The sequence below is a fragment of the Triturus cristatus genome, chromosome 7 (genome assembly GCF_964204655.1).
Source record: "Triturus cristatus chromosome 7, aTriCri1.1, whole genome shotgun sequence".
Lineage (NCBI taxonomy): Eukaryota > Metazoa > Chordata > Amphibia > Caudata > Salamandridae > Triturus > Triturus cristatus.
Genome location: NC_140590.1, coordinates 1,243,812,169 through 1,243,838,673, shown reverse-complemented (window position 1 = coordinate 1,243,838,673; position 26,505 = coordinate 1,243,812,169). Strand labels below are relative to the sequence as shown.

Below are 26,505 nucleotides of genomic sequence, written 5' to 3'. Positions count from 1 at the left end.
CAGTTGTACCTGACGCAGGTGCTGCAGGTGGTTGGACACCAGAGGGGCCAGGTTGGTCTGGGTCATCCACAGAGTGGTGAGAGTCGTCGCTGACGGTGGGGTCCTCTTCACGCAGAGCCTGGTCTTGTGAGTCTTCCCCCCCAGTGTTGGGGGGAGATCGACGACGTTGACCTGTGTGTGAGAGAGACAATGTTAATTGTGTTACATGCGACATCCATGTTTCATTCATTTTTGAGTTGGCAAAGTTCCTCTGGGTGGTTGGATATGGCTTGCATTCCTCTCGCAGTGCACTTGTGCATGGGTAAGTCCCTTGGCCACAGATTTCGACATTTTACCTATGTGTGACACAATCTTAGTTGATGCTTCTTTTTGGAACGCAGTCAGCAGTGTAGTGAGCGGGCGTAGCAAGCCATGCAGAGCCGCCTTACGTGTTGCACTGTACGTGGGCAAATGGTGTTTTTTCCATGCAATTGGAGAATGCAGGTAGGTAACTTAAGCATTTGTGACAGGATTCCAACAAACACAGTGGGTAGGTTTACTGGGTGTATGGTTAGGTTTGTGCCTGCAGCACGGATGTACTCGTGCACAGATTGACACATGGCCCAGTGTTTATCAATGGAAAAATGGGGGGTTCAGGCACTGCCAAACCTTGTCTACATGCACACAGTCCACCTGCTGACGAGCGGACATGGCCACACCACCCAAGGGTGATTTGGACTCCCTCTGTCTCCCTTTCTCCCTCCCTCTGTCAGCCTCCTCCCTCTGTCCGTCTCCCTCTGTCAGCCTCCTCCCTCTGTCCGTCTCCCTCTGTCTCCCTTTCTCCCTCTCTCTGTCACCCTCCTCCCTCTGTCCGTCTCCCTCTGTCAACCTCCTCCCTCTGTCCGTCTCCCTCTGTCTCCCTTTCTCCCTCCCTCTGTCAGCCTCCTCCCTCTGTCCATCTCCCTCTGTCTCCCTTTCTCCCTCCCTCTGTCACCCTCCTCCCTCTGTCGTCTCCCTCTGTCTCCCTTTCTCCCTCCCTCTGTCAGCCTCCTCCCTCCCTCTGTGTGTCACCCTCTGTCACCTCAGCCCAGCTTCCTGGGCACACACAGTTTGCAGGTCTTTCAAACGCCATTGGCTTGTTCATGTGGGTTTGTTTCTAATCTCCGGGCACCCATTGGGCGGAGTTTCTGAGTCTGCGCTGCTGCTGTGGCGGTGTGTGCTGACACTCTTTCAGAGTGATGCGTCTTCATTAGCTGCTGTTATGTGCAAATTGTGCCTTCATACCCATGTCATCCTGCAACGCGGCCTCCATTTGCAGGCAACACAGTGCTGTGTGGGGACACACTGTTAGTATGGCTGTGCCCTAGGCCATATGGGCTGAGGGCATTGTTGTGTGCTTCAGAGTTGCTATGTGTTAGTTTTGGGGCCCACCCTCCCGGCATCGGGGACATCCTGTCTTGTGTTGGTGTTTTGTGTGGCCTGTGACTTGGCATGGCCTTGCTTGGTGCATGGGGCATGGAGGCGCTAGTGGCATGTGTGTGTTTTTGGAGTGTGGTTGTGTCCGGTGCTGTCTTTGGGGGGGTTGCGTGCATGATTGGGATTTTGGTTGTGTATGGTGTTCCCCCCATGTGAGGTGAGTTGTTTGTGTACTCACCAGGCTCTCGGACTCCTTCTACTCCGTCTACTCCCACCGGCGGCAGCGTGGCCATCACCTTCTCCTCCCAGGGATGGTGCTGTACCAGTCTGCGGGGCGGCCCTCCTCCAGTGATGTTCCCCTGGTTGTGATCGTCCGTCATTTTGCGGCGGACCGTCCTCCGCAGATCGTACCACCTGGCTTGGCACTCATGCCTGGTCCTTCTGGTGGCCCCAACTGCATTCACAGCATCGACAATCCTCTGCCACATGGCTGTTTTTTCGGATATGCTAGTCCGTCTGACCAATGGTCCAAAGAGCTGTGGCTCAACTCTGATGATTTCGTCGACAAGGACCTCCAGCTCCTCCTTTGTGAACTTTGGATTCTTGTTAGTGGGCATGGTGTGGGGTGTGGGTGTGGATGGTTGTGGGGGTGTGGGTGTGGTTGTGAAGGTGTGTGTGTGAATGTGATGAGGGGGTGTTTGTGATGGTGGTTGTGTGAAGGAGTGCAAGTGTAAGGTGTATTGATGGCTGCAGTATGGTGCAGTGCGTTGTCTCTGTGGTCTGGCAGTAGTGGATCTGTTGCAAAGGATCATGGTTTGTGTGTGTTGGGCCTTTTTGTTGGTCCATTTGTGGGTGTGGCTGTGTTTGAACTTTGGGTGGGTGTGTTATAAGGAGTAGTTGTGTTTTGGGCCTCTGTTTAGCTGTTTGGCAGTTGCAGGTCAGTGTATGGGGTGTATTTGGGCTTGTTGGACATGTTTTGTGGTGTTGTGTGAATCGAATTCACTCTCCTTGTGTTGTTTTGGTTTGTCCTGGTTCAGTACGTGTGTTTTTGGCGTCTGTACGGTGCGTACATGCACTGGTGGGGTGTTGGTATGCTCCATTCATACACGGGTGGGGGTTCGCTCCGTACATGCACGGGTGGGGGTTCTGCGCGTACATGCACTGGTGGGGTGTTGGTACGCGCTGTACATACACTGGTGGGGTGTTGGTACGCGCCGTACATACACTGGTGGGGTGTTGGTACGCTCCATTCATACACGGGTGGGGGTACGTTCCGTCCATACACGGGTGGGGGTTCTGCGCGTACATGCACTGGTGGGGTGTTGGTACGCGCCGTACATACACTGGTGGGGTGTTGGTATGCTCCATTCATACACGGGTGGGGGTACGCTCCGTAAATACACGGGCGGGGGTTCTGCGCGTACATGCACTGGTGGGGTGTTGGTACGCGCCGTACATACACTGGTGGGGTGTTGGTACGCGCTGTACATACACTGGTGGGGTGTTGGTACGCGCCGTACATACACTGGTGGGGTGTTGGTACGCGCTGTACATGCACTGGTAGGGGTTCGGCACGTACATCCGCGGCCGGGGGGGTGGTGTTTGGCGCGTACATACGGGGGCTGGGGGGGTGTTTGGCGCGTACATACGAGGGCTGGGGGGTGTTCTGCGCATACATACGGGGGCTAGGGGGGTGTTCGGCGAGTATGCGGGCACATGTCCCGATGGTTGCTATTGGAGTTCGGTCCGTACGGTGTTTTTTCCATATGGTTGTAAAATCGGAAGGACGGGACGGATCGCACTTGCGCGGTCGGACTTCATGTTTCCGATTCGTACGGAAAATTGTCCGGGGATGTGTCGGACACATTTTCCGACCCGAGGACGTGTGGGGAAATTTTCCCAATGCGATTCGTATGGACTTTTTCCCATACGAATCGTACTTGGCAGTTTGTACGCTACTTGGACGATTCGAACGGTAAAAATACCGGATACGATTCGTACGGGGAAATTTTTTCCAGGATTGGAATCGGCACCTTTATATGTATATATAAAAAAGACAATATTTTTGTTTCCAATATTTATATTTTTGATATAAGTAAAAATCAATATTTGTTTTTGTATTAGTTAAGTATAGCACTGCAATATTTTTGTTAACTATATTTATTTTCCGAAATGTTGTTATTATATATTGTATGGATCACTATTATGTCAGTGATCCCCAACAAACAATGCACAACCTTTGGAGGCCCAATATGTGAGTGGGGAAGACCCCACAAGGGCAGACCAGGTACTAGCTACCGGAAGCTGCAGAGGAAAGTCATCAGTAAGAGGAGGACCAAAAGGATGACACGATTTTCAGAAAATCCACGGGAAGAACAAAGATGGAGGGAAAATAAAGCTGTGCTTTAATGTAGGGCCTTTAACCTAGCTTTTAGCCCTGGTGTACGGGGAAATGCATCAGGAAAACACCATACAGGCAAATAAACATTGACACCAAATCATAATGCTAGCATCAAGTGGACACAATGAAGTTCTGTGGAAAGTGCAACTCCTCCCAGTAGCCGCAATGTCACCCTGCACAGCAATATCTTGGTGAAAGATGTCAAATGTTCCTTGAGAGGGCCTGGTAGATAAGTAGAAAAAGACACAAAAAACATCTTTAGTTATTTGGGGATTTCTTCATTGTAGTTAATAATTGAGGTTGAAAAGCACTGCACCAAACCTCCCTGAAATCAGAGTTGAGAATGGGGACAGCATGAGATGTTTCAGAAAAAAAGAGAATTATAGAGGGACCCTCCTACAGAAAAGAGAGCCAAAATCAAGGACAAAAAGGCAATGCATTAAAAAAATCAAGCAACAAATATATTGCAGGAGCTTTTGAGCAGTGGTGAGGCCCTGGAGTCTGAAGTAGGCCCAATAGCACACGACCAACAGCGGAGCCCCCTATACACAACCTGAAATGGCCTATCACACATGCGATACCCATGCACTGCACCCGTATGGGAATATGCCAAACAAGTTAGAGTGCGGCACCTTCATGCCCAGCGAAGTGCACAAGCCAGCCCCCAAACACCACTGTAGCATAATAATCAACACTTCAGTTGTTTAGAGGTGTCCCGCTAGCCCATGCCCCCAACCAGTTGTACGCAGATACTCCAGACTTCCTTGTCACTTAACACCCCCCCAATAGCGCTGCAACAGGAGAATAGCAAGAACACACCCAACTAGCAGGTTACCCCTCCTCTTGTGTGCAGCAGCAAAACACAGGTCGCCCTCCGCTGAGCAGTGACCCGCCTCCCGCATGCAGCACGCAATCATTATGCAGCCGGGATCGCCACTCAAGTTCCTCTGCTATGTAGTAGTTGTAATTGTCCCCTGAGTTGGTGTGCATTGTGCCATCCATGTGATCTTTGCTTGAACTGTATTCGTCAGGATGTTACATGTATTAGATGCAGATCGAAACGCATTGGGGGGAGACATGTCCTAGTGGCCTGAACGTTTGTTATTATCATTGTTGGTATCACCGTTGTTTATAGACACAGACTGTCTACTTCTGACATTGCGAGCTGTTTATTTTTGTGATTTATGGCACTCCAGCAACCGAACTGTTTCGCATAGGTGCACCATCGTAATTTTCCCGAGGACAATGCATTGTATCCTCCCTCACAAAACTGTGATGCAGATTTTCGGCGCTGTACCATTGAGAACCATTGTTGATTGTGCCAATAGATTGTAATATAGAAAAAATACAATAAAAAATAAACTGATTTAAACAAAAAAATCAAGCAACAAATGTACTGTTAGACATCCTTCTCAAGCACAGGCCTTCTTCTGTTTACGATATAGATAGAAAATTATATCACTGATACACTTGCTGAAGAAGAATTAAAGATGCATTGCTTCCTCTTGCACAATACAGGGTCAGTGGAGCACCCCACTGCCAAGTAAAGCTGTTCTAAGATGTAACAGCCAGGCACAACCTCATGCACAAACACAGATGACCAGGACAACCAGTGTGCCATACCGAACATGCCCAAACTGGCATCACATATCCAGAGTGCACATAAACTGATTGAAATAATAGAGAAACAAACACCTAAACTGTGAACCCTGGATCCCTCTGTTTCTTGTTTAGGTAAACTGTAGAGTCGTTGATTCGTCTTGCATGCATCCTAAAAACAAAAGGCACTGAAAACATAAAAAAAATCCCCTGATAACCACATCATCCCTATAATTACCCAGGTCCTCAATAAATATCCAATATTATTGAGCTCAAAAAAACTAATCTTTTTTCATTCATTTGACATCAAACTTCGGTTTTTGCAGTTTGGACGAGTATGCCTTGCGTCTGGTCCACACATATTTATGGCGTAAGGGATACAGCAATGATAGGATTTCTGAAACATACACAACAACTGGTATCATGTTAAATTCTCACATTAAGCACTTGATCCTCCTGGTTCTCATGTTATCGTGACAATTGGTGCCCTCCAAGTTACTTACCCAGTTACTTGTAACGGCGAAGGTGTGTGATATACTTGGGGAAGGTGAGTGCTCAGCTGGGCTCAACAGGGAGACCGTCGCTGAACTTCGGTGCTTGTCATGGAATGCAATCGTGTCATCTGAGCCATACGCTGCAATCACGTACATAGCACCTTCCTGGGAAGATAGAAGATTGTTAGCTCTCATACTTTGATGGAAGGAGGAAGTCCAGATAAACTAGTTATCCTAGATTATGCCATAATGACAGCCATATTCAAGTGTCTCAATGAGTGAAATGTTGACGTTGGGTTGCTGTACGAAAGCAAATCATGCAGGTTCTTGTTAGTGTAGAACATCTAAAACTAACTATTAATTTGGAAGGAATGATCTGCCATTTTATCAATAGCTAGTTTGTGACATGGGCAAGTATCTCTTCTTGCAAACTGGCTCAACACAAGGTGATTGGCAGGCTTTCATCCCACCAATTTAGGAACAGCTCGAATGTGAAAGCAGAGTTTAGAATCCGGGCTCCATCAATCCTTGATCATCTGCAGATTGGTTGATTATGAGTTGCCCCGTACAAAGGGCGTGGTAATACGAGGTGTGTAGTGCTGTTGCTATAAAGTATTCCCACCCCTGTAATGAGCAGTCTAAAGTTTGAGGGTAATAACACATGGGTCTCAGAACTGTGTTTACTGCATATGTATCCCACATTTTTTTACGATTTCCATTTCCATTGGACTTTGTGGGTGGACACACATTATTACTGCATGCAATTCTGCACCTGGTAACATTTGTAATTGAGGGGTGGTACTACTCTGCACAAGTCATAATCGCTGTGAGATGTTGGCCTGGTATATGCTGTCCACTAGTTAAAGTGGGTACCTTGTACCAGTCCAAACAACCCTAATTGATGATTAGGTTAAAGACAACTTTTATTGAAAGCTATCCTAGTGGTAGCTATGGAGAGCAGCCTTGTGGCTAAGTCTCGAAGGTATGTAAAGCAGCTTGGTTTACCAGATTATAGCCTCCTGAATGACCAAATGAAAGGAGAACCACACAAGGAATATATAAAATATATTTATTTTTTACTAAACACTCTCTACTAACCTCTTTATGAGGTTAGAGAACAAGGCACACAATATTAAATCACTAGAACGACAGTAAATAGCACAATACACAGTGGGCTCCAGGGGGAGACCAAACCATATACTAAGAAAGTGGTATAACAACCACGACTTGACTAGACACAGTGCGTAGAGCACGTAGAATCGCTGGGAACCCAAGAAACCACCCAAGGTAGTGACACAGGGGACCCACGGAGGACGGGTGCAGTGTGAGAACACAGACGCGGGCTCCGTACAACTCTAAGGGAAAGTCGTGGTTGGAATTTTAAAGATTAAGAACACTTCGGAGAGGACTTTAAGCAACCCCAGTTAGATATAGAAGGTTCTAAGGCCAGCACCCTTGAGAGTACAGAGATACCCATGTTACCTATCCCAGAGCAGCCGGGTGCATAGGGGTCAAGTGAAGTCGGAAACCTTCGTAGTTTTCAATGGCGTGAGGCGGAAAAGTGCTGCTGCTGTGGAAATGAAAAGTGTCCGGTGTGATCCAAGCCTGGATCCGAGATGAGCAGAACCTGAAAGCAGAGGGGACAGAGTCTGGGTCACTTCACAGTGACCCGTGGCACGATAGACAAATGCCCACCGATGTCGGGTGTTTCAGGTGAGAAGAAGTGAAACTTGACTCTGCAGCCACGGGGACCAGGAAACGTCGATGATGACCAAAGTCCGGAGGTGAGCTGTCCAACGAAGGATGTCGAGTGCTGGGGGGTCAGTGTCCGGATTGAACACCAAGCCTTGGCAACTGCAACCCACGAGGGCAGAGGAAATATGCTTCGGTGAGGACCAGCAAGGTCCTGGGGACTCCCAAAGCTATGAGAGTCAGGGCATGTCTGGAGCAACCAGGAAAGCCCACGGAAAGTCAAAGTTACGTTCACAGGGACCCACAGGTCGAGGGACCAGGGATCGAGAAGGGACCTCGAGCTGAATTACAAAATACCAGCCCACGGAACACTTGTGGAGTGTAGACCGGAAATCTTTGGTGGAATTACTGCTCGGGTCAGGACTACAAGTAGCCCAAAGCACAGCCTCAGAGGTCGCCGAAAAGCATATGCTGCTGCAAATGCACGCGGTGCACAGGAGTCTGGGTTACACGGGCCCACAAGGGTTACGCGCCTCAGAATTGTTGAGAGCACAGATCAGCCTCAGAGACCTCGGAAACCCACCTCCTGTGTTGCAGAAATCTTCTGAGTCTTCAGGAGCTCCGGAGATGCAAACCCGTCAGATGCGTTTTAGGTGCCTGCCTTGCTGGGGAGTAACTCCTTTACTCCAAGGGAGATTCTTCAGTCATCCAGCATCGTGCAGATCGTCAAAGTACTTGGTTTCTGTAGCAGAGTTTAGTCCAGGTATAATCAAAAGTCCTGTAGTCAGGGGTTCCTACTTTATACCCAAGGAAGGGGTGGGACAAACTATGGGGACCCACCTATGGGAGGGTCAGGACAGAGGGGTGGCTACGCCCATGTCCTTTGTCCAGTTTTGCGCCAGAGCAGGAGCAAATGGCTCCTGCAACTGGTTTGAGCTGGACTATGCACAGGGACACCAAATGTGCCCCCAGTGCAGACATCAAAGCACTCTCAGAGTGCACCCACCCAGCCCCAATACACTAAATCCTGTCTGGGAGGTGGTCACACCTCCCTGTGACAGGAAACCTATTGTCAAGCCTTCCCCTGCTCGAGCTTGGCTCAGCAGCAGGAGGGCAGACTTGTGTCTGTGGCTGGCAGCATCTATTTTGTGATGCCCAGGTCGAGAAAGCTGGTACCGGGTAACCCGGTATGTCACATTTGCCCCTCTAGGAGGGTGGAATCATACCTCCCCCACCAGTTACTGGCGGGGAGGTATGATTCCAAGGTGTTTGACACCAAACACAACATGTTTCCATTCCAGCCGTTTTAAAGTTAGCATTTACCGCAAGGTTATAATGCACTTAAGTATATATGGTTGGCTGCATCACAAACAACCCCGGAAAATAGGTTCCGAAGGCTGCAGAGGGGTTATGATCAAGCAGGTGCACCCTCTCACATAAAACCCAGCACCCTGCCTTCAGGATTGATAAGGCCTACCATAGGGGGGACTGATAGGTTTACATGTGCAGTGATATAGGATAGATATAGTGAACCTATATCTAAGTAAGGGGTGCATGCACCACCTTACACAGGCTGCTGTAGCAGACCTGTGGTGTTATTTTAAATGGTCTCCCAGGGGTGGCATAATACATGCTGCAGCCCTTGAGTGGCCTCTGGGGTACCTATGCCCTGGGTACATAGTATACCATATACTAGGGACTGATAAGGGTACCCCGGATTCCAAGCTGGAGTGTACCTAAAGTACATGCAATCAATTTAGAGGAGAAAGCAGCTAGACTGGGGTCCTGGATAGCAGGATCCCAGTCAATCTAAGTCGAAAACAGTGAAACTTCAGCAAAAAGTGGGGGTAACTATAAGAAGCAGATCCTACTTTCCTACAATCGCCTCCAGACAGAGCCAATGGGAGTTATTTTCAAGAAACGCAAGGAAAGTCCTCTTGCAACTAAGTTGGCTGTAGGGTACACAACAACTAAAAGACCCATTAGCCCTACAATGTATGGATCACAGAAGGCAAATGTCAGAATACGTCTTCCTACACCAACTTGATGACAGAATAGGATGCCAAGTCTCAAAAACATTTCAAGGGGCGAATTGGTAACTTCAAAAGATGGGTCGGCGAAATCAGTTTACTGTAGGATCAGGAGTGTGGTAAAGACAACATGGTCACATTGCTCCAAAACAAAATGCCTGGTACTCTAACATCATTACAGGAGCTATCCCAAAGTTAGTGGGAGAAATAAAATGAACCTACGTCTGGATATGTCTAAGCAAAAATGAAGCAACAAATTGAAGAAAATGCAGGATATAGAGGATGCAAAGTACTGTTTGTTCGATGCAGTGAAAGGTCAATGGTTAAACCAATGCCCTTTTACTTGTCATGTATACCTAAGTTTACATTACGTGACTTTAAAGAATTGGCATTAGCCAACAAATTTTTATCAACTGTGTGATGGGGAGCTATGCGACACCTTCCTGCACATAAACAATCATTCCCTGCAGCGCAGGCCCCCATGCACTATGGCGCAAGGGTGTCTGCGTTGGCGCAAGTCAGCTATGTTTAGCACAAGCGCTAGGGAAAACATAGGGGTGCGTCATATTGAATATACGGCGCATCCATGCATTTTGGAAATGGCGGAGCATGATGCTAATAAATTTGCCACAGTTCTGCGCTCAGTCATTTCCTTGTAAATATGCCCCATTTTCATTTCAAGCTTTTAATCATCACGAAATGTGGTAGCATAAAAGTTTTGGAGTACGGTGACAAAACACATTTATTTTATCATTGAATGCACACATGGCTAAAACCACTCTGATTTATTAAATGGTCTCTTTTAATTAGGAAAATTTTTAGAGTAAAAACTTGACACAACTTATTCATAGATTTGAGAATGTAGCTTTACAAGGCACCACCGAATCACATTGTTGCAAAAAAGCTGACTACCTTCTCAATTCAATATAACTTTATTCGATCTAAAGAACAATAGGCCGTACGAGTACATGAAAATATTGCAAATAGCTATAATCACACATACTTTTTTAAAATGATTGTACATTAAAAACAGTTATAAAATGAGTGCATAAAGGACTTTTAAGGTTCAACAACACATCTACCTTCTCATCTACCCACCTACTCCAAAATATAAATATATATACATTAATGTTGAAAAAGATAAAAATAGTACATGTTATTTATTTAACATATGTCACCACTTATTTTGAATAAGTAGATATATATATATATGTATATATATATATATATTCTTTTTCTACGACAACTCTGCTTTTTCGCCGCCGCTGGCCTCGCAGTACCGGTGCCGTCGATGGAAGCAACCACCATCAGGATTCAAAGATCAGTACTCATTCAGTATAAGAATTGAAGAAAGAGACGACACAGCAAGTGGCTTTGCACAGAGTTTTCTGTGCAAAAGGAATATGTATATATATCATAAATTTATATTTAGTTTCATTTTTAAAGTATTTTTAATAATTGTATCTAATTTAACATTACTTTTAATTGGGTTTTATTTAATCCCCTACCTCCATTTTTCTATAGGAGGGTGTTGAGGTACCACTAGGTGGCCATGTGTGGTGTAGGGCATATTGCAAAAGTGTAATTTATTACGAAAGTGCAGTTTGTGAACTCCGGAAAAGTACACAAATTGATGTTGCCATGAACAACCTTATTTTTCCTGAAGGTGATGCCTGATGGAGAGTCTTTGAGTGTGCCTGAGTCCAGTGGCCCAGGAGTTCACTGTCTTAGTCTGCCAGAAGTATGAGCGACCCCTTCCAGTAGCCACATTGCTGCCGATATTAAGTAGTGCATTAGCAGAAGGTGCTTCCCGGAAAAGGCCCAGCATGGAGGAAAAAGCCCAAAGGCAAAAAAATTCTGAGGATATGAAAGTGTTGGACTAGAACGCTGACCAATGCTGAACAGGGCCCAAGGTCGAGGACAGCGCTGTCCTTCCAGAAGAATTCTAAGAAGGTACCAGGAGAGGACTGGAGGAGCAAGATAATCCAGAAGGAAGGATAGGATGAGAACTGGCAAAACACCAGGAGAGAATTGCCATACAATCAGGAGAGCTGGAACAAGACAACATGTCTGCATGAAGTGTTGCAATACAAGGAATTAACCAATTTCCCTCCTTTTATAGTCCAAAGTAATAGGAAGTACCTAAGAGACCACGGGGCATATTATCAAGGGGCCGCGATCAAATTATCGCCAATTTAGCGTTCGTTTTAGGTCGAAAAGCGCCGATAATTTTATCGCAATATTGGCAAGGACAAGCTAGCGCGTGTTTCCGTGATTTAGTACCCGCTTTGCATCGCATCGTTAATGAGATGCAAAGTAGGCGTGCCTCACTAGACTACATGGGGAAATATCGCGAAAGCAGCTTCGCGGTATTTACAACAATGCCCCGGCCGGGGTAGCAATAAACCAAATCGCGCTAACCGGCCATTAACGCTGGATTTTAACGTCTGCTAAAATACAGTGTTAGGCATACTTTGCATGGGAGGTGGAATGTGGGGTTATGACCACAGGGTCGTATCAGCAAGGTCATCGTTGTTTAGCAGGGAACATCGCTGGTTTTCCAGCGATGTTCGGACATTTCCCTGCTATCGCTGGAATTTTTATCGCCAATGCGCTAAGCATTGTAAATACAGCGCTAGCTTGGCGATGCATTCCAGCGGTAGCCGGCGATAGGGAAACTCGTGCAAGGCACGGCCAGCGATATTTATTGCTGTCGCTTGTTAATATGCCCCCAAATTGGATTGGGAAAAAGAGAAAAAACTGCGAAGGCCATCTTTAATTGGGTAAAAAATGATTCTTCAGAAATTTCACCAATTGTTTCTGAGAGAAAATAAAGACTGGAAGGTGCCACTGGTGTTCCTGACAGAGACCACCAGGAAGATGACAAGTAGCATAAGGAACAACATCAGTGGACCTGGACACCTGAAAGTAAGTTAGACTGAGAGTGTGTCAGCTCACAAGCACTCTCACTTTCGGCTCTGCGGAAACCATGCATCACACCCATTCGAGATAGCCTCGGGCGCTGGCATCAGATGGGATCCTGCCAGTAGTGAAACAGTGTGCCCCCTTTAAAGCTTCAGGTTTGCCTGGAAATTGCCTGAAAATACATCAAACCAGAACTGCGGTGTGAAGTGAAGGAGCGTCTTCCTATGACCTTTCAACAGGGGGATTTCTCTTCCAGTGAATAAGAATTAGAAGTTCTTCCTAAAGTAATGTGAATCAAAGATCTCTTGAACTTCAAATTCTGGTTCTTTATTTACCAAAATAAGGGGGGCATTGAAAAAAGATGCTGAAAGGGATCCACGCTGTAACATTTCAATTGGGTGAAATGAAACACTGGATGAATCTTCCAACTCAATGGCAATTAAACTTTAAAGGCAACTGGAGTCACGATTTGAATGATCTCAAATGGGCATAGAACCAAGCATTAAATATTTGAGGTAAAGATGAGAAGGCAAAAACCTGGAGGCTGATCAATGGCCCGGCCAAAGGCATGTCTCCCAACAATATATGTCTTAGTTGGATCTGGGTGTCGTAAGACTGGGTCTTCAGTAAAGGCTTGTTTCAGTTTTCTGAAAGCTTTCTTGTCTACAGAATCCCACTGGAAACTGAGACTAAGCATATCCTTCTTAAGTAAGCGGTTGATGTTATTAGTTAATTGAGCAAAAGTACCCACAAACATCTGGTAGAAATTGGCAAACCCCCAAAAAACACTGCGCTTCTTTAATTCTTGTAGGGGCCGGCAAATCCAGAATGGTAGATACTTTACGTGGGTCCATTGAGATTCCAGTGTTGTTTAATCGGAAACCCAGATATTCAACTTCAGTTCGGTCAAACTCACACTTTTTAGGTTTGCAAAAAAGTTGATTCTAATGGAGTCTGATCAACACATGACAGACATGCTGGTGGAGTAACAAGTGATCACTGGAATAGCCCAAGATATAATCGAGATACATTACAACAAATTGATTAAGTGTGTCAGCAAAAATGTGATCCATAAAACACTGAAATATGTCTGGAGCTTTGCTTAAACTGAAAGGGAAAAATCAATATTCAAAGTAACCTAACGGTGTTCTAAAGGCCATGTTCCATTCATCCCATCCTTTATTCGGAGAAGATGGTATACTTCACAAAGATATAATTTGCTAAACAATTTAGGGGCATAACAGCAACACCCGGCGATAATTATCGCTCAGCGCTCTTAGTGTGAGGATAATTATCGCCGGGTAACGTGGATTTTTATCGCTGAGATAGCGTGCTATTAGCAATGCTTATCTGCTCAGCGATAAAAATCCTCACGCTAACTGCCTAACGTGAGATTATCGCTGAAAACCCAGCGATAATCTCACGTAGTGTGGCGTTAGCTTGCTGATAGCGACTCACAAACTTAGCCATGATATCCACCTTCCATAGGATATCATGGCTAAGTCAGTCCTGAAGTAGGTGTAAGGAAAGTAGTGATAACAGGGGTTATCGCTACTTTTCCTGCTGCTATGCTTCACAGCATGGGGCTTGATGATAGGAGAAATGTCGCTTAGCGACATTTCTCCTGTCATGTTAGGTCAGGAACGCCCACTTTGCATCTCATTAGAGATGCAAAGCTGGGCATTAGGAATCCCCACGCTAAAGCAAGGTTTCACGCGTTAGCGTGGCCTTGCTAATTAGTCGATAAAATTATCGCCGCTTTTCGTCCGAAAACGGCCTCAAAAGCGGCGATAATTTTTTTTTATCGCCAGCTTGTAAATATGCCCATTAGTGTTTCTAATGGACTCTAAAATATCTTTAGTCAAAGGAAGGAGATTATCTGTCTTTTATTGTGACCTTGTTTAACCCTCTAAATTCCATGCAGGATGTTAACTCATTAGATTTCGTCAGAACAAAGAACATGGAAGAACCAACTGGAGAGGTAGATAGAAGTATTAGGCCATTCTGTAAATGTTCTTAAAAGTATTGTTTTAAGATCTTTTCAGGCTCTGTAAGGGAATGAACTCTTTCTTTTGGTTGCTCCATATTCAATAGGGATGGCACTGTCAAACTCCTGATAGGGAGGTAGTGTTAATTCTTTGGGTTTTTCATAAAGATCCACATCCTCTTGGCACTGAGCAGGTATATCTGGAAGGAGGTTTATCAAATTGGAATGTGAAACCTGGTCTGGAGCTACTTCCTTGGGAATCCAATAATCTTCAGAAAAGTAACAAAGCTTGTGGCAGAACTGAGAAGACTGGGAAATCATTGTACCCTCCCAGTTACCAGCGGACTAAATCGGGTAACGTAAGTCAAAACATCTTATCAACCTTGCTGAATTTGTCAAAGAGCATCCTCAGCTGAAAATTCCAGATCTGGTCTTTCGAACATCCACTTGAAGGTGGCTAGAAAAGTCAAATAATTAGACAGGCTTGGGTATTCTGCTGCTGCTAACTAATTAATTATTTCACCTTCACTCGATATTGTGAGAAGTGAGCTGGACGAGAGGTCAAGAAGATGGTCAATGAATCCAGGGATTCTCACAATTTATTTGAGTCACAGAGAAATGATGGATAGTTGAAGAAATTGTTAGAATGTTAGAGGCTCAGAAGTGAGGGCTTGACATAAGGCAAAGTTTTGAACTTGCATTTGCTGTAGCCCTTGTGTCTACTCCTGGACTGTCTGAACTAAGGCCCAAGCCTGATCCACTGGATCTTCCTGAGTTTTGGCTTGGGCTTGATCCATCTGGAATGCCTGAACTGATTCAATGTCTTCTGTTGTTAGGATTGGTTTTTGGGCTGATGCCTGATGGAGTGCCCCTAGGACCGTCATGCTCAAATAACATAAAAATGATGAGGAACAACAGCTCTTGAGGGACCAGGACTGGTTTGGAACCACGCGCATGGCACATCACCTCTGGATCACCGAGACATGAAGTTAAATTAAGCTTTGCCAAGAGGGGCTAAGAGGAGGACAAAGGGTCAACCTTGCAATATCATCAGGGTTCAAAGCATGTCCATTGCCACTTCTGCTACGCAAGACATTTCGAAGAATTAATATTCCAGGCTGGCACAACAGCACTGAAGTTATTTTCTTTTCCAGCACATTACAGACCTCTTAGCTTTCTGTTTGAGCTCTTGATGCTTTAGAACTGTTTGAGAGCAGGGGCGTAACACAGGCCCCTGCAGCCCCTGCGGTGCGGGGGGGCCCGAGCTGCAGGGGGCCTCCTTAGCACCGTACTCAGGACTTAGAGCTCCATATTAAATACGGAGAGGGGGCCCCTTCATGTACCTTGAAGGGGGGGCCCCTCAACTTTCGTTACGCCAGTGTTTGAGAGAACCTAGGTTTCTTACATTTGGCTTTGGTTATGGCCAAGGTACTAGGCTGTATTTGAAGACACAAATGGCCTGATTATGAGTTTGGTGGAGAGGGTTACTCCGCACAAATGTGACGGATAAAACATCAGCCAAATTACAATTCCGTTATATCCTATGGAACTTGAAATATGGTGTATGGGATATCCGTCACGTTCGTGACGGAGTATCCCATGTGCAAATTTGAATTCAGGATCCTAGTCTTCATTTCTACATGGAGTTGGAACTCTTACTTCTTAACATGACCTCTCCGGCTCCTTTGGGTGATGGCTAATTAATACCTTACCCATTATTTTATTGACGTGTAAACTGACGGTCAAAGTCCACTGAAAAAGGCAGAACCAGCCCTAAGAAAATTATATAGAACAGTGGCGGCTCAGGAACAGGTGATCTGGGAATAAAGTCCGATAAACTATTGGAAATGTCATGATCTTCTGGTCTTTTAGTGCAACTCACTGTAGAACAAAATGTTTAATGCATATGGTTGTCTAGGGTGACTTGAATATTTCGTTTATATCAGGGTGAGCTAATCCTTTGATGTCCCTTCCTTAAAACATTTACCTAAAGAGAATCCTCCACCACAGTAAACAAAAACCCTTGGTGCCACTACAGGAGGGACTGCTTCAGCAGAGGAATCTGTGTGAGGCGAAAATGGGTAAATGTCTCCTTTTATGGTAGCAGCTAATGGGAGTAAGCTCAAGAGAAGGCTTCCTAGAGGAGCATGCAATAAAGTATGACTCATTGACCAATAAAAAAAGGGAATAAAGGCAATAAAGGACCGTGGATCCTTGTGATTGTGTTTCTCAATGAAAATGAAAGCTTTATGGGACATGCACCAAATTTAATTTTGCTTATATCCTCATACCAGAGGGTTCCACCAACAGCCATCTTCATGAACTGAACAGGTAATTGTTGAAGGTATTTAGGAATAAAAAATTACTTTTTGAAAAATATCGGAGTATGGCACTTCCATGAATTTCTGACTTGGTTTAAATGTATTACTGAAATATACTTCCTACAGGGTACTATTGTATCAAGACACACCATTGGGGATAGGTGCCACAGGTGAAGGTGCCAGGCTACGTTTCCTTATACCCTGAGCATGAGATATTTAACCTTTTGATGAGCATCAAAAGGAGAGTGGGGAACAGAAATGGCTAGTTCACTTCCCCGTAGGATTATGGTGATAATCAAAAAGAGCTAGCTATACTAGTAAGGCTCATGTAGTGTGTGTCTGAAAAACATATTAGTTTTTATGAAGGCCCTCACCCACCAACCTAGTTGGTGGCATGCATCATCATCGGGCCCCACCCAAGGCACCGAGTGGGAACAACCATTGGTTGCATACCAGAAAGCAAGTAGCCTGAAAGATCGACTGGTCTCCACCCGCCCACAGACAACCGAAAAACCCATTGCCAACACAGTCCTGAACGCATGGGGTCTACTGAATGTGGTCGGCCATTACCCGTGTGGTGACTGCAGTGTCTGTCACCTGACAAAGCCCAGCAAGACACTTGACCTAGAACCAGGCAAAACATGGCACCAACTCAAACATACAAACTGTAATTCGGCCAAAATAATATACCTCATCGAATGCCCATGTAAACTCCGTTACGTCGGGATGATAACCCGGAAAGTGAGGATGAGATTTGTAGAGCACCGCAGTACCATCGGGTGCAAAGAGACCAACAGTAAACTAATGGACCACTACCTACAGGAAGGACACACCCCTAATGATATGTCCTGGACAGTGATTGAACACATACCATATCACCTCACCAACAACGAAAAAATCCTACTTGCTAAATAACAGCGCTGGATATATCGCCTCTCGACCCACACCCAAGGATTAAATGATAATATTCCTTCGAAAAGTCTCAGTCGCTGAATCTCATAACCCACCATATGTATCAGCAAACACACATACTATGTGGGCTTATGACATAACCAAACAGGTAATACCCCAAACTATGCATCCCTCTTGGGATCATGATTACACCCTCGCTGGCACCTGAGAAATGACACTGCCCTACTCACCAGCTGCACCAGCCTCTAGTACCACACAATATATTCCAACATGTGCCATATCGTATTTAACCTACATTCATGTGAATTGTAAATCACACCCAAATACGTGGCGTTCGAATGCCACACATAGCTGCTCTGAAACGCTATCTGTTAGTCTGCTCCCTGTCAAGACTCATATTTCCCATACCAACTGGTCGTGAAACTTTGGCTCTAATTGGCTCATTTTTATTGATAACATCACCCTACAAACCCAATTTTTGCCCACATACCTGCTCTCAAATGCAATCTGCTAGTATGCTCTGTGTCAAGACTCATACTTCCCATACCAACTGATTGGAAAACTCTGGCTCCAATTGGCTTAGTTTTAGTGATAACATCATCATAAAAACCCACTTTTTGCCGAATTGACATATTTACAGTATCGCAAAAAATTCCGATTACTATTCACTGTGAATACCTTTTCTATACACCTTTAAATGAAACACCGATGACACAACACAGTTGTGCAGTCTGTCGTCTGTTTTGACTCTTTTTTCTACAGATGCTACTCGCGCCTTAGAGACGCTACACGCATTGAACAAAGAACTCGCAACAGCTGTGGCATCAAGATGATACATAAATGCCCACCAAAAGGCCTGCATACATCGACGGAGTGCCTGTTTGGCCGCATTAGGTTGAGGCGTGGTCCTGAGCAGTCACCAAGTAAGTGAGACACGGGGGGATTTCTGAACGATTAGCGTGTCCTTGTGAACCGCCCCCATGACTCGATCCGGGCCACTTTCCGCTACTCAGTGTATGAATGGCGTCCATGCTAATGACAGGGCGACGCCTTACTGTTTTCTCTCTAATTTTCTTTAAATCACCCTCAGAGTGCTACTCTTAAGCCGGACCCCCTTCAGGGACTCATGGAGTTTGTCCCCTTGAACATGAGAGTGAGCACACTGTCTTTTAATGTCTCACTCAGCACCTTGGTCACAAAAAGTGTATTACCAATCCGCCTTTTTACTTTTAGCACAATAACGCATTATCTCTAATTTCGGCATTTTAAACCACAAGCCAACACAAACCACCAAACACTTCCGTTTTTATCCGACAAATCACTAAGGCACGAAGCAATGAAGTAACTAAAATAACTGTGCCTAGCCTGATTCTCATCTATATGTGTGTGTCTGTGTGTTGTTTTGTCCCTTTATCTTCACAGGTACAAACTTAGAGGAAAACATCCTCTTACAATTACCACACCTTAGCGAGTGCCTCACTTAGGAGCGTATACATACTCTGTAAACCCCCTTTTAACTCACCTTCACACATAGGTCCTGATGAAAACCAGAATTAACATGAGGCCTGGCTGAAACTAGTTGACCACACCGGATGTGAGAGCCCATAAGTCTCTTCAACCACATCCACTAGCCTTGCTTCTAAACACTGCCAAGGGCCCACGAATAAATTATCCTGTGGATCTTGGGACCCTTAGTACAGTTTTTTAACTTACACAGTTAACACCATCACTGCACACTCACTGAACACCATCCGCTCCGCTGTAAACAGACGTCGCAGCACACCCGAGGCACACTCGGTGCCTTGGGTGGGGCCCGATGATGAAGCATGCCACCAACTAGGTTTGTGGGTGAGGGCCTTCATAAAAACTAATATGTTTTTCTGACACACACTACATGAGCCTTACTAGTACAGATAGCTCTTTTTGATTATCATCAAATGTAACCTTTTCTCATGAATCAGATATGGGAGGTTCCTAAGATGACGGGGAAGAAGGCACGAAGAGGGAATAAGGTTAAAGCGAACGCAGACCTAGGCATAAACACATTTCTTTAAATTTCAGTTTTGTGCATACTCTTCTTGTGCTTCCTCGAGGTACCCTCTGATCTTAAGCAGTTGTTACCCCAAGAAAAGGGGTCAGCTAGGGATTGGTACCTCCATTTCGATAAAAATCTATACTTTGTGTTGCAATAAAAATTCAGAATTGGAGCCCAGCAGCTTCAAGGGATGCCTTATGAATATCCTCTGGTCCAGACAACGCAAAGACCTGGGAACATATTGATAGAAATGGGAACGCAGAAACTAACTGTAGCAAAACTTTTAGTTCATCTTGTGGTGATTTAGAAGAATGAATGTCAAAATATTGTAGTTTTCATATCAATTTACAAAATAATGAAGCAACAATTCTGATTACCAACATATTGTCAATGTAAATATCAATAGGGGAGTGCAGATTTACTATACTAAACTCCACATCTATTCACATTGATGATATGTTGGTAGATGATATCATGGATACAATACCTTTACAAGTTGATATTAAAACCACATTTCGGGGCGTTCAAACCGTCATGCGCACTTTGCAAGTTCTCTGTGCAGGCTGCATTACAGCCTGCATGGAGAAAATGCCCAGCCTCCCATTCTCTGGCTGAGCGCTGAACCACAGTGCTCAAACCAATCACAACGCTGCATTGCAGCGCTGTGATTGGCTATCAGGAGGCTGGGAGCCGGGTGCTTCCTGCTTCCTGATTAATTTCTGACCTGGAAGCGGGCGAAGAGGGAGAGGAGGAGACAGTGGCAGACAGCAGACAGGTAAGTGGATTTTTTTCCTTATGTCCTCACCCCTTCACCCTCACCGCCCCCCAGTCCCGCGACCTGCCCCCCTAGCGCTATTACATACCAGCCGCCACTGCACAAAACATTGGATCTGGTCTAGCTTTCCATTTATTTTGGCAGAGGATCAGCGGCGTCACTAGTGTTGGTGTCACCCAGTGCGGTAACTCATGGTGACGTGCGGTCCACACCCCCCTAGTGACGCCACTGCAGAACTGTCTCACTTTCAGACCACCCTCTAGCCAGCTGCACTGTAAGTTTTGGACATACACTTTGGGATTTTCCGTTAGTATTGTGAGCCTACAGGTTCCAACATGGAAAATGCTGTTGTTTGAAAAGCCAGGAATGACCACCCAATGCAGGTAGGTAAATCACTCGGTAAGAACCGCTTTTTTCATCATTAACTCACAGCGAGAGCAACAGCAATGTGGTTCTGTAATTATATTAACCTTCGAGGTTTTTTTTTAATGACACAAAATTGCTGAAAAAGTATTTGATGCATGTTGTATTTTTTCCCCCAACGCTGCATATTGTGACGCAGACCACTACAAACTTTTAAACAAAGCAGGGGCGACTGTCGAGTGTGTTACTTGCATTTCTTTGGTGCAAGAATTTTCAAACTCCTCTGGACAAGCATTAGAAAGCAAGTAAATCTCACCCTTCAAGGGTGTTACCCGAATTTCTAGCTTTGCTCAAAATATTTTGACATTGTTCCGCATCGGAAAAAGGAAACAATGCAAGAACAAAAAAAGTATATGTACCTATGCGGAGCATCTGCAAAAACATTACCCCCCAAAAAACTCAAGGCAGCTTGATGTATGCACACGCTTGCGCCACCATGCACGCACACATTTATGCTGCTTACAATGATCGTAATATATGTAGCACCGTCTGTTCTGGTTACAAACGTGTTATCGTGTGGGTCTAGCCAGAAGAGGGCAGCATTACATTAGAATAGAGTGAAACAGTGCCATGGTCACTTTAAACAATAGAAGTACCGTACAAGTTATGGTTGTTGTGTCCGTCACATTTTTCTTTGTCAACTCCAGCATAGGGCAATATACTGCGCTTGTACAAAGGTACACGCCGGGCCACCTACCTATGAGCAAGCCGAATATCCACACCCACGGCAGCATCTTCTCTCACTGGCTGTGACACCTGAACAATTATTTTGCATTTTGGTGTCACGGTGTCACCCCATGTGATGGTGTCACCCGGTGCGGTCCGCACCCCCATAGTGACGCCCCTGCAGAGTATTGTTAGATCTATCAGCTTTAGGGTGGGCTTTCCCCAAACCTTTGTCCTTCACCCTCCTATTCTTGCTGATCTTGCTTTTGCTGGTCTTAGGACTCTGCACACTTTACCACTGCTAACCAGTGCTAAAGTGCATATGCTCACTCTTTAAAACGTTATACCTTTGGCTTATCTCCAATAGGCATATTTCATTTACTTATAAGTCCCTAGTAAAGTGCAACTGTATATGCCCAGGGCCTGTAAATTAAATGTTACTAGTGAGATGAAGCACTGATTGTGCTACCCACTTAATTATCCCTTTAAACATGTCAAATGGCTGCCATTGCAGCCTGTGTGTGCAGTTTTAAAGTGCCATTTTGACCTGGCACAATAAGTCTTTTGCTAGACCTAAACCTTTCTTTTTTAATTCATATAAGCCACCCCTAAGGTTGGCCCTGGACATCCCAGAGGGCAGGTTGCAATGTATTTAAAACGTTGGATTTGTACTGTTTACATTTTACATGTCCTGATATTGAAAATGTGTCTTAAATTCGTTTTTCACTACTGCAGAGTTGCCTCTAACATAGAATGATATTGGAGTTACCTTATTACATTTAATAAGCTGTAACTTTCAAATGGGAACAGGTAATCACTTCATCTTTTATGGTGAAGTTGGATTTTAAGCTACAGTTTGGTAAATGCCATTTTTAGAAAGTTGTCATTTTTCTACCTTACCCATTTAGCGTCTGCAGCATGTCTTGACATGTATCTGTTGAACCAAAGACCCTAGAGTGGCTCCAATGGCTAGCTGGTTGGCCTCCTGACTGGAACCTCAGGGACAGAAGGCTTCAACAACCTTGAACCCAGCACCTCCGCTCTGCTATATTTGAGTCTTACTCTGCCAAGTGATGCCACCCCAGTCCTGGACCCTCGGAGGTGGGCCTTAAGGCTCTCTGCCAGACCATCTGTGGACACAGCAGAACCAACGCATCCCTTCTGCTGCGCTGCTCAGTCCCAAGCAGAACCAATGCATCGCCGATGTGAGGCTTCTCTCAAAGAAAAGACTACACATCATCCTTGCAGCCCTCATCAGAACCACCACTGTGTGAAGCCTCCCTGACGCGGTCCCTCGCATTGCAAATCTCTTGTCGACAGCAGCTTCAATGACAATGCAGGTTCTCGTATCGCAGCCTCACAGCTTCTCTGAACTGACGCTTTGCCTCGACTGCGCGACACATCCTCAACCCCGGACTGCAGATTGCAAGCCCTCATCAATGCGATCCTCAACGATGATGCAGGACCTCACATTACAGCTACTCGAAACTGACACATCGCCTCAGCTGCACAACTCATCCTTGATTCAGGACCTTGTAGCACTCCGCAACCAGGATATAAGGCACTCTTGTTTAGCTGGCCTAAGTGGGTCCCTGTAGCCGGCACGTGCGCCATTGTGGTCAGCCTGAACTTGTGACTTTGTCCCAGCCCAGGTCGGCCAGGTAGCCATAGCTGGTGTGTTGTGCTTTTTGGCACTATTTTCACTGAAATCTTTAAAATTGCAAATCTCCTGTTCTGCCGATTGGATTTTTGTTGTTTTATTTGTTAAACATTAATCTATATTTCTAAACCTGGTGTGGGATCCTTTTGTGGTGTGTTTTCATTTTTTTACTGATTGAAGTATTGCACAAATACTTTACATGTTGCCTCCAAGTTAAGCCATACTGCTCTGTGTCAAGCTACCAGGGGGGTTGAGTACAAGTTAATTTGGGGTTGCTTGTGACTTCACGCTGTCAAAGATTGTGGTTTTTGCTTGAGTCGGGGTGTACCCCCCTTCTCCCCCTGCCGAACCAACAACCCAGTTTCTTACAAGTGTGTTCTTCAAATATAAACTATATATTTTTTTCTAGCAGTCTCTTGAATAGGTTACTATTGTGTGACATTCTTGACATGAAGCACAGATATCACAACCCTTTGATTACAGTTCTGTCTTCCCCACTGCTTAAGAGATATAGTGCTTTTATGTCACCTCACTGCTTGAGGCCCAAAAGTGACAACATAAACCTTGTCTGGAATCAGATGAACCACAATGCTTTTTGATTTATTTGATTCAGCAAAACCATAGTATTTTCAATACTTGCATTTAACATCAGACGGGAATAGTCACATCTTGGCTGCTTTCGCTGGATTATGTGCTGCTGCTATAAGTCTCTAACTGAGACCTGTCAACTTCAGAAAGCAAACAAACACTTCGATTTAAACAGGGTCTAAGGGAATGTTTTAAGACCTTGCGTGGGTAAACTCCCCCGGTAAATGACAGATACACAACAAATGTACCCACGGGTCTAAACTCACCAATTGAACAATTAGAGACTTGAAACAAAATGTCCACCAACCTCCCTGACTAAAGCAAGTAACAAAAAAAGTCCTCATAAAAGGACAAATTCCCATCACTCACCAATGGTGACATGCTTCATCATCTGGGTCTCCTCTTGGTGTCACACTAGTGGCACTGAGGGCTACAACCCTTTCAGAAGGAAAAGGGAACCCGAGGATGTTTTTTGGGGGGCTATCAATGTAGCACTCAATATCACACTACTAGTTAGATCTACAGATATGAGCAGTTAGGTTGTGTGGGAGTGAAAGATGCAGTGCAAAACTGATTAGGTGATAAGTGAATTAAAATTGAATTGTGAGAGAACCAACCTTTATTAATATCTCTCAGAGCCCAACCTACAAACAGTGCAAACAACAGTTTCCAACAAATGACTGTCTTTTATGTAAAAAGGATCAACATGTGTCAGCAAAAAGGAAAACTTTTATCCTATGCCTTCTTCAGGACCACTAAAGAATTGCTACTGCAAACGTGAAAAAACTATATATAAGTACATATGAAACGGTTGGAACGAATACAACCATATCACCTGTAATCAGGAATGTACAACATATCCTCTGCAAATGACGTAATGCTGATAGCATCCATAATGCATGAGGAGAAGACCTCACCTCAACTCGCTGCGGCTCAGGGAAAAAGGAGGCACCGCTCTCTCCCTCGGTACCTCTGGCGGTCTGCTGAACCATCTGGGGAGGTCAACTTCAGAAAGCAGCCTTCCCCAAGATGGTTCAATGCATCTTGCTCCATTCCCTACAGATGCTTGAGAAGGGTTTTGGTTAAGAAACTGAGGGACAAAAGGCTAGCTTTTGTGCGGAGTGCAGAATACAAATTAGCCCTACTTACTAGGCACAAAGAGATTAAAGACCATAATGGTCAACAATTGATCTTAGCCACTAAATGCAAAAACTCAAAAGTGTTTTAGGATACTGTCAACTCAATCAGAAATAATCAAAATGATACGACCAGTATCAGCTCCCACATACCTGCGAGGAGTGGATAGCACATTTTTCTAATATATACTCATTACCTTTTAATAGTAGCTGGTGCAAGAACCCTATAAACATCAGTCCTCACTCTTAGGCGTGCAGCAAGCAGAGCTCCATGATGTAACCACCACATTATAGGACTGTCCCTCTAATAAGGCTCTGGATGGTTTCCCAATTGATTTATTTAAATGCAATATCAGTTTATGAGTTCCCTTGTTGACCGATATTTTTAACAAATTATGCAACACTAATTTGCCCATCCTTTCGTCGAATTCAATCACTGTCCCTATCTTTAAAAAAGGAACTTGTGCAGATCCACAATGCTATCAACCCATTTTCTTAATTGATTCCCTCTTTAGAGTTCTAGCAGAATTATCCTTAATTGAATCAAGTTATGGGCTAATTAGAAAGGCATCACGAATACTGATCAGTATGGGTTCAGAGGAGGCCTTGGTACAACATAGCAGTGCCTGTATCTCAATTTAATTATCAGCAAACACACCATCACCAGACACAGCCTATTGTACCTGGCTTTCAAGGACTGCGTGAGTGCACTGGATCGGCTCAACAGATTGAAATCATGACCACTATTGTTGGATATGAGATTAAACCCCCAGCTGGACCATTTTCTTGCCATCCTGCATAGCAGTTTATCTGCTAGAGGCAGGTTTGGACCAGCAGGAGATGTACCAACAATTTTAGGCCGGAACAAGGGGTTAGGTGGAGCTGCATTTTGGCCCCTTTATTTATTGTTCATCTTATGCACTTATAATATGAGCACAGCCCTAGCAGCGTAGTGCCATGATGTACTTGTCACAAACTCCACAGCTGTCTGCGCACTATAAAAGTGGACGATGAGGTTTTGCTGGCACATACCCCAATCAGTTTAGGCAGAATGGTGGCTGCATTCAATACTTTCAAGGCCAATTTTGACTTAGATGTAAAGTACACCAAATCCAAGATTATGCTTGTGGGAAAAAACGTACTGTGCACTCAATTAACGGCAATAAGTTAACAATGGCTACCAGCTTCCCTTATTTAGGTGTTACTTTTGAAGCCACCCAAAGCTTGCACATTAATACTTTCATAAGGAGACAAAAGATAACACAGTCGATGGAAGCCTTATCTAATCTGATTCTATCTTTAAGTGGCAAACTGATTAGGCACAATATCGCCCCCACGCCAACATATGGCGCTGAGATATGGAAATACACTAAGGTAACAACATTACAAAATGAGAAAAAATGCTTCTGAAGGCGAGTACTTTCCATCGCTATCCAGCAGATCTCATTATATGTGCCATGAGGAGC

The 26,505-nt window shown here is 44.9% G+C and overlaps 1 protein-coding gene across 2 annotated transcripts in view; it reads right to left on the bottom strand.

The window, feature by feature from the left end:
- LOC146811707 (putative DBH-like monooxygenase protein 2) overlaps window positions 1-26,505 on the bottom strand; it is a 243,735-nt gene that overhangs the window by 204,124 nt on the left and 13,106 nt on the right. For both annotated transcript variants that reach the window (XM_085618699.1, XM_085618701.1), the window contains exon 3: window positions 5,899-6,054. In XM_085618699.1, the coding sequence (XP_085474825.1) occupies window positions 5,899-6,054 (156 nt within the window). The remainder of the gene's footprint in view (window positions 1-5,898; window positions 6,055-26,505) is intronic.